Here is an 11,594-nt window from a genome sequence, read left to right on the forward strand (position 1 = left end):
TTTTAGAAAAGGGAGAGATTTATGGGATGCCATAAATCTCCTGTGGCTTAAAAAAAAATGTATATATCCCATTTTTCAAAATCTGGTTATACTGAGAAAATGATCCAGATTCATACAGAGGGACTGATCCTAGGCAGCAGAAGAATCGGAACAGAATTAATCCTAATTATTTAAGGAGTCTCAATTATTTAAGGTAGCCAGGCTAGGAAAGATGTTTTTCTGCCTAAGCCCCCCCCCCCCCCCCCCGGAGAACTACTGCCGATCAAAGTGGACAATATGAGGTTAGACGGACTAATGTTGTGATTTGATATCGTGCCGCTTCATATGTAAATACAATTTCTGCCCTTAATTAGTTACGCCACCCGTGCCTTCTACTGATGTAGAGAATCGAGATGAGGTATGCTTCGTTATGTAAAAGCGAAGCAGAAATGATTAGCCCATGTTTGCTCAGAATGAGATCAGACATGCACAAGAAGTGAAATATGAAGCAGGTGTGTGAGTCCTTTTTAAGTTTCTCTCCTAATATACAAAGGAAGATGCAGAGGGATGTGTATACAAGATATAGGTACATCTCTTGCAGAGACCATCTGTAGTGCTTTGGCATATGGCTGGTGTCCTTGTCATCTTCAAAATATTTGTATGCTGTCCGGCAGAAAATATTCCTTGAGGGAATCCCAACTTCAAAGTTAAGAGGTTGTTGAAACTATATAATCCTATACAGTGGTACCTTGGGTTACATACGCTTCAGGTTACAGACTCCGCTAACCCAGAAAAAGTACCTTGGTTTAAGAACTTTGCTTCAGGATGAGAACAGAAATCGCACGACGGCAGCACGAGGCCCCATTAGCTAAAGTGGTGCTTCAGGTTAAGAACAGTTTCAGGTTAAGAATGGACCTTCAGAACGAATTAAGTACTTAACCCGAGGTACCACTGTATAGTTTATAAATTTATATAATTATTATTTATAAAACTCTATAATCCTTTTGCTAGGTTCCCAAAGCACGCCCCCCCCCAATATGATACATTTGTGTGCTATTCTATCTTGAGAAATTTCTTACAGGGAAGTTGACATTTTTTAGAATATCAAGTCGATCCCAAGTAATACAAAGTCTTAATTTAAGTGTATTCAGTTTTATTTCCAAATAATGTTATTGCTTATACCTTTGCTGTACCTAAAGAGCTGTCTCTTTCATGCCTATTTAGAAATATAAAAAGGGATCACTCAAATTACCGTAGGCCAACCAATACAATTTGTGGGAATCCAGTGGATTTCTCCCCCCCCCCCCCTTTGGACCACAGACTCCTATGCCATATCACAGACTGCTTTTGAGACTCTCCTCCGTCTCAGAAGTGGCTTGCTATACAACATGGGGGCTGCAGCTCAAGAAAAAGCCCCCAGTCTTGTTGGGTACCCAGGACTAGTTGCATGGTTCTTGAGCAAAAAACCATAAGAATATGAGAGCTTGAAAATATACTATGCGTGAGAGATCAGGGAAGGGCCAATAAGACAGGAGGAAATTATTGTGTATTTTGTGTAAGCAAGCTGAGTTTGTTTTTATACACCAGGGTGACAGTTACATACATCTGAAATAAGAAGCAGTGGGGAGGGGGTTATGGCTGCAGTCAGGTTTTTCATCCAACAGGGGAATGCATAAGGGGGGAAAACCCACCCAAAGTGATTGGGAACTTTTTGCTTTAGAAACAAGGTACAATATATTAACAGGAAGAATGAGCAGCCATTGAAACTTGCATATCAGTGAACTTGCATATCAATATCTCAAAACAACTGCCTGGGGCCTCAGATACATAGAACTGATGCTATTATTAGGCCATTTCTGACCTACCTCAATAACCAGAACATTGTCATTTCATTGGATGATCATCTTTATGGGATTTAGGGGAAGTGGTAGGAAAAGGGTTTCAGAAAACGACCGTAGCCAATAGCAAACTATTGGAAAGCTTATTCTTTTTAACACTGGGGGAATGTGGACCTGGTCTGTTGCGGTATTTATCCTACTGGGGCTGCTTGACCTCATGTTAAATGCTAGACCTTAGTAGCTTCTCTTATCTCAAAGGGGAAGGTTTGAAACTCTCTAGAGGCGCTTGAAAGTAGGAAATACTTAGCGCAGCTATAAGATGTAACCAGGTGAACAGACCTTGTGACTGTTGTAAACTACCATATAAATTTAGCTGAAACTGATAGTAAGTTGTCCATCCTTTTCTCAAGGTAATAACATACTTAATATGTGTGTACATACTGTGGACTGGTTGCATAACATTGGTTACTGGTTGTCTGCAAGTCCTTCCCATGTCTGCATACATGTCCTTGCCACATTTTCTTTGCCAAGAGTTTCATTGTGTTTTGTGATCCACTCATATACGGACCGTTAGTGCAAATATTGCTTAGGATTAGAAATAAAATAAAATACTTGGGTACAGCGATAAGTGCAATGCAGAGTTCATTTTTCAGGGGACTTTCTATCCAGGAAAGTAGTGCTGTCCTGTGAATTAAAGTCCAGAATTGGGCTAGGAGAAGCAATTCTGAAATTAAAAGTAATCCCCCCCCCAATAATTAATTACTTAATTGGGTTTTTATCCTTTTTTGCTGGTTGTGTACTTGCTAAAAGTGTTTCTTCTTTTCGATCCTCTGCAGGCAGTACCTAAAGCAGGAAAGCTTGGACAAAAAGCGGAAGGAATTTGATACCAATGGCTGGGTGCAGCAGAGTAAACGGAGCCAGGTATTTGGATCCTACATAGCCGACCACATGAGTGTCTGAAATGCTCTTATCCTATTTCCACTTTCCTAAACTAATGGTGTGCCTGGCTCTTAAGGTTTTTGAGTGTAACTGTTAGATCAGGGTGGGCCTGGCGATGCAGCTTGCCAAGCCGTTGGCAAAATTGGGCCCCTTTTCTGTCCACCGCAGCGCTGGGCTGAGATGCTTCTTTATTCAGCCCAGCGCTGGGATGAAGAAATTGCCTGATCCTAGCACTGCAGTTAAGCGGTGAGTGTATATAATACACACAGAGAGATATAAGAGTGTGTGGTCTGTGTATGAGTTTGGGTAGAGCCTCTATATGTGTGTGTGTGTGTGTGTGTGTGTGTGAGAGAGAGAGAGAGAGAGAGAGAGAGAGAGAAAGCTAGCTAGCTAGCTAGCTGTATGTAGTGTGGTTGGGTCCATGTGAGTGGCATATGTACCTCAGGCTTGGCCAACCTTGAATTCTAGCCCTTGGGCCATAAAAGGTTAGCCGTGCCTGTGTCAAAGAAAATAATGTGTACTGTGAGAAAATGAGATAGTGTTATTTGTTTCATAGATAGAAAGGTGTGATGTGCCTCACGCAATTGTCTGTGATCGGAGGTTCTATGTCATGGTAGGCAAACTAAGGCCCGGGGGCTGGATCCGGCCCAATCGCCTTCTAAATCCAGCCCGCGGACGGTCCGGGAATCAGCGTGTTTTCACATGAGTAGAATGTGTCCTTTTTTAAAAAAATGCATCTCTGGGTTATTTGTGGGGCCTGCCTGGTGTTTTTACATGAGTAGAATGTGTGCTTTTATTTAAAATGCATCTCTGGGTTATTTGTGGGGCATAGGAATTCGTTCTTCTTTTCTTTCTTTTTCAAAATATAATCCGGCCCCCCACTAGGTCTGAGGGACAGTGGACTGGCCCCCTGCTGAAAAGGTTTGCTGATCCCTGTTCTATGTGCTCAGAGTCTCTGATGCCAGCAGCTTTCTCAACTACTATTACAGGCACCAACCACAAGAGAGGTCATGTCCAGCTCTCTTTCCTCTGCACTTGGGACAAAAAGCAGCCATCAGTCATCCGTCCCCATCCCCCTGTCCGTCCGCCCCGCCCCCCTCCCCAATAGCACCTCACTTCTGACAGATAAGACTATGTCTCCTGAATATTTCCCTTCCTGATCTCACTGCTCTAGCCTTCAGTTGAAAAAGGAAGGGAAATCAGCCAGTGATGGAGAACAGGGAAGGGAAACAGTATGGAGTGACTTCTTTGCCAGAAAAAAGCGGGGAGCAAGTTGCAGCAGTTCTCTCATTGTCCTGCGCATGCGGTGAGAAGGGAGCAAGAATGGGTGCCTCTGATCATACGTACCTGTATAAGCTGCTGGAACTAAGACTACAGTGGTACCCCGCAAGACGAATGCCTCGGAAGACGAAAAACTCGCTAGACGAAAGGGTTTTGCGTTTTCTGAGGTGCTTCGCAAGACGGATTTTCCTAAGGGCTTGCTTCGCTAGACGAAACGGCCCTGCCTCTCCTGTCATGCGACGGTCACTGCACTCACGCACGCTCGCTTCCCCGCTCCTCCGGCTCCCTCCCACCTTCCGGCTGACAGCCGATCTTTCGTCTGCCTCGCGCCGCTGCCCACCCCCCTCGCGTGCTCCCCTCAGAGAGCCGCTGCCGCCAGCAGCCAGCGTTGCAGCCAGAGTCACGCTCCTGAGCCCCGCCGCCCTCCAGCAGCCGCATCGCGCGGTGGCCACAAGGCATGGGTGAGTCCGAGGTACCGGCTGCGGCAGCTGTCCTGCTTCTCCCCGCCCCTCCCCGCCATTGTTAGTGTTAAAATGCAGTGGTGCTTCGCAAGACGAAAAAACTCGCACAACGAAAAAGCTCGCGGAACGAATTAATTTCGTCTTGCGAGGCACCACTGTACAAGCGTCCAAAGATGTCTGTACATGTGCAGTGCCTGTAACATATTTCTGTTCCTATCCTTTTCCTTGTTTGTCAGGATGGAAGTATTCCAGTCTTGCTATCTTGGCTGAAATCCTGACTCATTTGTTCCCATTAATTCTGAAGACTCGCTCATGCATGGTGGGGTTCTTTGGGTTTCTTGAACCTTTCATTACCTTGTGCAGTTTATATCATGATTATTTGGTCAAGCTAACATGAGGTTTTTGTCTTCTAAATAGAGAGGGCTGGGTTTGTTTGTCTTTTAAAGGAGATCCCTCAACAGATGAATGGAAGTGACTGTGGGATGTTTGCCTGTAAATATGCTGACTGCATTACCAAAGACAAACCAATCAATTTCACTCAGGTAAGTTGGCTCTCCTGGCTAGTGGGCATTGCGTTGGTAGAATGCTAGCTTATATTATTACAGTGCTGTCTTCTAGTCTTAATTGTGCCCAAAGCAAACCAATTTTTAACCAAGAAAACCAAAGCTCCGTGGCCAGAAGAAGGAAAATCCAAGTAGATAATTTTCCATACACAGTGGTGCCCCGCAAGACGAATGCCTCGCAAGACGGAAAACCCGCAAGACGAAAGGGTTTTCCGTTTGCAGAGGCGCTTCGCAAGACGAATTTCCCTATGAGCTTTCTTCGCAAGACGAAAATTGACGAAAATTTTCGGGGGGGTTTTCCGCTCCAAAACCCCTTTTTCTGAAGCGCTAAGCTGCTAAAAGCATTTTAGCAGTAAAACCGCTAATCCCTTAAGCCTTAAAAAGCCGTTTTTAGCCCTTAAAGTGCCAATAGCGCTAATAGCGCTAATCCGCCAATGGGCTTGCTTCACAAGACGAAAAAACCGCAAGACGAAAAGACTCGCGGAACGGATTCTTTTCGTCTTGCGAGGCACCACTGTATTTGCTTATCTCATGCAAGTTGAATTGTAAGATTGTGGGTTTCAATAACATTCTGAATGAATAGCTTGTAATAATTGTTGTAATAATTGTGCCACAAGATAGGGAGCTCATGTGGGCAGCTGTTTTGCTCCCCGTAGCAAGATCCTTAAATTTGGATTCAGAGCCTTATGATATGGATAAGCAAGTTATGCCCTTTAGTAATTCCAGGACTATAACCTATATTAAAGGTCCACAGCTACTTTTATGGTGACTTTTCAGTTTTTTGTTACCTTACTACCAGCATGTTTAAAAAGTATGGCACAAGAACCTGTTGCGTGATGACACTGTGCTAGAATTATCTTCATCTATTACCTCCGTTGGAGGTCAAAATTCTCATTCTGTCAACAGCAGGCCAGGTCTGTGTCGCAGAATTAGTGCTTGTAGTAATTGAAAGAAGTGTCACCTATATCTGCTCAGGGACAAGCAAAATTGTGGATGTGGGGTTAGGATAGCCAGATCAAACTTGAAAAGTAACTTTTTAATGGATTTTAAGATCTGGTGGTACTAGCCCTGGTTTTGTGTTTAAAAACAGATCACTTGGAATATAGCTGTCTCAGTATGAGGCTTGCAGTTTGCCAGTATATATCAAATGACCTTGTCATTTTAAGCAAGTATTGATGTTGTTGTGTTTCTTTTGTTAAAGCAACATATGCCTTACTTCCGAAAAAGGATGGTCTGGGAGATCCTCCATCGCAAGCTGCTGTGATTTCATGCGAAATGCGGGACCCTTCAGAGACTGCAAACCAGGCTATTGCCCTTCTTGGCCTGCATGGGTTTCCTGCTGAAGCTTAAAGACTGTGTACAATACATTTTGTGTGGTTTTCTTTTTTAAAAAAAAAATTAAAAAAAAATTAATGAATTCTATTTCGTGGAGCAGTGTGCCATGGAACTATTTCAGAAGCACACTTGCCTTTTTCTATCTTGGAGCCCTGGTTTTTTACAAGTGACATTTGGAGATTCTGAGGAGTACTGACTTCCACCTTCAGTGAGTTTTCCTCTTTTTACATTCTCAGTCCTTTCGCAATGGCCAGCTTCTGCAAACACCTTGAAACCTACCAGGCTTCAACTGTGTGGGGCATTTGTACTATTGTATTGCATTTACCAAGGCATGGAGAAAAAAAGGGCTTTCATGGCATTCAGTAAGGGCAGTGCTACAGGTTACAATTGCTGCTGGTGCTCTTCTGCAGCAAATAAATTCATGTGGAAGTACAACATGCATGTACATATGTGTCTGGGGAAACCTGGTTGTATATATATGTGTGTGTTTGTTTCTATAAGTTGCAGAAGAGAACATGGCTATCCCCACAGCAGTCATGACGTGTTGCATTGCCCTTAGTTCCTCGGTTATTAGGTGGAAATAAAATTGCCTGAGAATGGAAGCTCTGATAGACACCAGCACATGAGAAGCAGCTTGCTACAACATTTTCCATCACGACTGTGACCTCTTCAGTTCCGTAGCATGAGATGGTAAATGAAAGATGAACAATGCCTTTTCTTTGATGCCCGAGCACAGGATCTTCCTAGCATTTTAAATCTATTCTAGTGAATTCTCTTCCAACTCAAAATCCAGAGGCAGCTGCCCACCTGTTGGGAAGATGAGTCATGTGTTGGCTGAGGCATCCTGCACTGAGAGCCTTCATTTTAGGTGCCTCCTCTATGACCTCACAAAGTCAGGCTGTGGGCATGGAATCTGATGCAGAGAGAAAGGGTAGAGCTTTGGGTTGTGAGGCACTTCTGGGGCTCTGTGCCCAAATGCCTGGGGTCAGACCCTATAAAAGCTAGCATCTCTCCCCATTGAGCTATTACCAGAATCTAAGGAAATCCTGACATTAGGAAGGACTGTTACATTGCATTCTTGATACAGAATAGGATTTGCAAGCCAACTAAGCAGCTACACGCTGAATAGAATGCTTATCTGGCAAAAGGATGGAACAGTTATTGATCGTCAAACCCTTTGTAGAATTTAGGTACAATATGGCGTTTAAAGCTTTTTTTATAATAATTGGTAAGCTGTTTTGATACCATATATATATTTATAAACCTTTCTCAATGGTGCAGCAGTGAACAAATGTCTGGGTTTTAAGCTCTTTTATGTTTCCATTTAAAACTCCTACAGCTGAATTGAAATCCTGACCTTTTTTCCTCTCCTGCCCTCCACTTTCTGCTTCTGTTCCTGGTAGCCATTAATGATGGCAAGTGGAGGACCTCTTCCACTGAGATGGTTCCTCTTCAAATCCTGCTTTTATGTGCTAATGCAGGATAATATACAGAATCTGTTTAGTTCCTCTGAAACAAATGTAAGCGGCACTGCCAGCTGCAGCTTGAGATTTAGCAGCAGGCAGAGAGATCTTTTACAGAGCCCAAAGCACTTTGAGTCTCACTCATTGATGTAACTTCTAGTTCAGTATGAGAGGGACTCTAAACTCTCTGGTTCACTCAAAGATCTTCTCCAGTGCCACTGGCCGATATCACAGTCCACTGTGTGCAACTTCTCTGCAGCCAGTTGTTTCAGTGGAGGCTCCACTTATTCTGTGATGGCCAAACTCGGCCCTCTAACTGTTTTGGGACTACAGTTCCCATCATCTCTGACCACTGGTCCTGTTAGCTAGGGATGATAGGAGTTGTAAAACAGCTGGAGGGCCAAGTTTGGCCATCATGGACTTATATTAAATGGACATCAGCAGATGTGCTTGGTATCTGTACCTGCTGAGGCCAACAAAGGTGAGATGCAGTTGGAATTCAGGCGCAAATTATGTAGGACTACTTACTAAGTTCACATGCCACACATACCTCTTGATGTACCATTTTTCTATTCTAAAGAATAAAGTAATGTCCTCTTGTATTTTTGCCATCAGATAGGGAACATTTTATATATTCTGTACCTGTAAACAATAGTTTTGTACAAATTTCATTGCACTTCCTTAAGTTGTGCTCTTCCTAGACAAGTTTGTACCTTTTCTCCTCTATCTGTGTTTTTTTTTATACCAGGCTCTTTGGTGACCCTTTTTCTATGTTTTTCTCCAAGTGATCTGAAATTCTGTATTTTTTTTGTAATGTGTTATTCTTAAATAAACCCAGCTGTTGAAATAATAATTATCCAAAGTCTGGCCTACTGCATTTTTTCTATTATGGGGATCTACGTGTTATCAGAAATGGACCCTTGCCAATTTTTTCCCCATCCCTTCCTCTGTAACATGCATTAGGTAAAGGTAAAGGGACCCCTGACCATTAGGTCCAGTCATGGCCGACTCTGGGGTTGCGGTGCTCATCTCGCTTTATTGGCCGAGGGAGCCAGCGTACAGCTTCCAGGTCATCTGACCAGCATGACGAAGCCGCTTCTAGCGAACCAGAAACAGCGCACAGAAACACCATTTACCTTCCTGCCGGAGCAGTACCTATTTATCTACTTGCACTTTGAGGTGCTTTCAAACTGCTAGGTTGGCAGGAGCAGGGACTGAGCAACGGGAGCTCACCCCGTGGCGGGGATTCGAACAACCGACCTTCTGATCGGCAAGTCCTAGACTCTGTGGTTTAACCCACATCGCCACCCGCATCCCAAGCATGCATTACAACTGACTTAAATTTATTCAGCAAAATGTTTTCCCGCCCTTGCTCCATATCAGACGTACTTTTTAGCAGAATGAAACCAGGACACAAACAACTGCAACACATTTTGGAACAGAAGCAAAGAAGGCTCAGGGAAGCCTTTCCAGTGGTGGCCCTGGGTGTCATCTTGCATTTAAACACAAGGCTGAGCGCCGAAGAGACCAAAAAATAGAAGCCTATTCAATTGCCATCTTGCGTTTTCCTTTGCTCCCCCCTTTTAAAAATACATTTATGTCAATCTGCCTTTGAAGTTTCAGCTGGTGCTGTTCTCCAGCCAAAGAATTCTTACGAAAATCTTTATATTAGTGAAACATGTGCACACACAAAAGTGTATATTGCTGAAAACAACATACAAAAATGCATTCTGTTTTGTGAAAATTGCATTCAAAAATCCATTCACTAACCTTTTCCCCAAAATGCATATATCAATTCATTAACATATGCAGAAAAAGGGCAGATCAAATTTAGGACTGGAAAATTGACAAACAGAGAAACCAACATTGTCAGATTCAGCCATCCCTGACTGAAAGTCATCTAAGATAAATACAGAGGTTTTTCTAGAAGCCAGTCGATTTTAGGTGGGGAAAAGCTTTGGTAGGTAGACTATTAACATTATTACAGAACAGTGCAATAGTGGGACTTTAAGGAGGCTTGACGCTATATTGCAGGGTGTGAAGAGAAGACACTGAATTTATTTTTTCCTTGCACTTTTAATATATTTTCCTGCATGCCACTGGCTAGGGATTTTCAGGTCATGTTGACTCTCTCCTCCCTGCAACATTCTCTTCCTAGACATGGGCAAGGCTTTACCTAACCCTTTCCAAGCAACTATTCATTAGCATCTTTAATCTCTGCACACACACATGAACAAGCAACTTCTGTAAGCGTACCTTCAGCTGAGCAGACAATATTCCATTGATTCCTTGCCACTACTTCCAACTCTTTCTCAAAGAAAATGGGAACTATTTATCCCATATTCAAAAGATGCGTACCTTGGACTCTCTGCAGTGATCATGACATAGGCCACCCAAAACTTTACTTTGCCTGCCTACTGATTCACAGGGGATTTGAGTCTGAAGCAAGTACTGATCTGTCTCTATAACTCCCATTTTGATTTTTTCTTTCTTTCGCATGTAACTCTACATTTCTTTTTTTCACCATTCAAATATGTAAATATATAAATGATTCACTTCTGAAACGCACATTCATATCCTGTTGAAATAATAATTAAAGAATAGTCCAGTAGCACCTTAGAGACTAAGTCTGACCTTAGAGATTGACTAATGCACACGAAAGCTTATACCTAGAACAAACTTGGTCTCTAAGGTGCTACTGGACTATTTATTTATTTTTTATTTCGACTGCGTCAGACCAACATGGCTACCTACCTGAATCTAGATTCATATCCTGGTTTTTGTAACAGAAACACTGATGCATTTCTTCAGTTCAAAGCAATACAAAATAACATTGAACATTTGAATAACTTGTCTCTTTGCAATATTCAGTAAACAAATCCCAGTTCATTCTCTCTAGAGAATTTAACATGATGCTTTATCCCACCTTGCTCCACTCCCTGCCATTGGGCTGCTTTATATCGAAAATAATTCAAATTCTGCAGAATTTGTGTTTCCTTCACTGCCTACGGACAAAGTGTCCATAGAAGGAAAGGGACTGACTGACTGTCTTCTGGTGCTTCCACCTTCCCAAAGCAGGGTCCAGCATTGCCACCAGTCTCCAAATGGATTCAATATTGACCTTGACAGGGTATGCTCAAATATAGGGTTAGCCAAATGCCACCGCCAAGGTCTCTTTCCTGGCAACTCTATGAATATGGTACCTGTATGAAGAGCTCCTAAAGTTATGGCCAGCTGTAGGACGCAACGCTGGACTCTCTGGTTTTATTCATAGCTTGACAAGCAAAACAACTGTTGCTCTGTACAGAGTTCTGGCACACCTAAGTCATATGAATGTACGCCAAGTTAGGTGCATCTAGAACACCAGTATTGTCTACTTCTGATTGACAGAGGCCATTCAAGGTCTCAGAACCAGGTCTGCCTTTTCCCCAACTGCTGATACTACTACTACTACTACTACTATTATTATTATTAGGCTTTTTTTTCAGAGGGAACTCGCCAGAAGTTGGTTCTGGAACCTCTCAGGTGTGTGCCGTTGCCATTCTAAGAGAAAGAGGGAGGCACCACTTTTTCTAGAAAAATAGCATTTATTATTATTACTACTACTGTTGTTGTTGTTACCCTAGGTTGTTGTTACCTAGGATTGCCATATTTCAAACAGTAAAATTCCTGGCAAATGAGTGAGAAGAAGAATGGCAACTTAAGCTGACAGAATATGTGCAGCTTGCAGATTTA

The 11,594-nt window shown here is 42.8% G+C and overlaps 2 protein-coding genes across 5 annotated transcripts in view; one reads left to right on the forward strand and one right to left on the reverse strand.

Moving 5' to 3' along the window:
• Nucleotides 1-8,721, forward strand: part of SENP1 (SUMO specific peptidase 1) — a 32,673-nt gene extending 23,952 nt beyond the window's left edge. Inside the window, exons 17-20 of one of the 4 annotated variants that reach the window (XR_014508014.1) lie at nt 2,654-3,469; nt 3,539-4,132; nt 4,663-5,040; nt 6,263-8,721. Coding sequence is in view for 1 of the 4 variants with exons in the window: in XM_083427546.1 (XP_083283672.1) it covers nt 2,654-2,738; nt 4,945-5,040; nt 6,263-6,325 (244 nt within the window). In the remaining 3 variants the exon portion in view is untranslated. Of the gene's footprint in view, nt 1-2,653; nt 3,470-3,538; nt 4,133-4,662; nt 5,041-6,262 lie in introns of those variants that run through there. The other 3 variants (XR_014508015.1, XM_083427546.1, XR_014508016.1) reach the window with 3 other exon arrangements.
• The window catches only part of CSAD (cysteine sulfinic acid decarboxylase), a 742,174-nt gene that overhangs the window by 602,822 nt on the left and 127,758 nt on the right, over nt 1-11,594 (reverse strand). The window lies entirely within an intron of this gene.

The sequence above is a fragment of the Podarcis tiliguerta genome, assembly GCF_965153285.1.
Source record: "Podarcis tiliguerta genome assembly, chromosome: 2".
In the NCBI taxonomy this organism is placed as follows: Eukaryota; Metazoa; Chordata; class Lepidosauria; order Squamata; family Lacertidae; genus Podarcis; species Podarcis tiliguerta.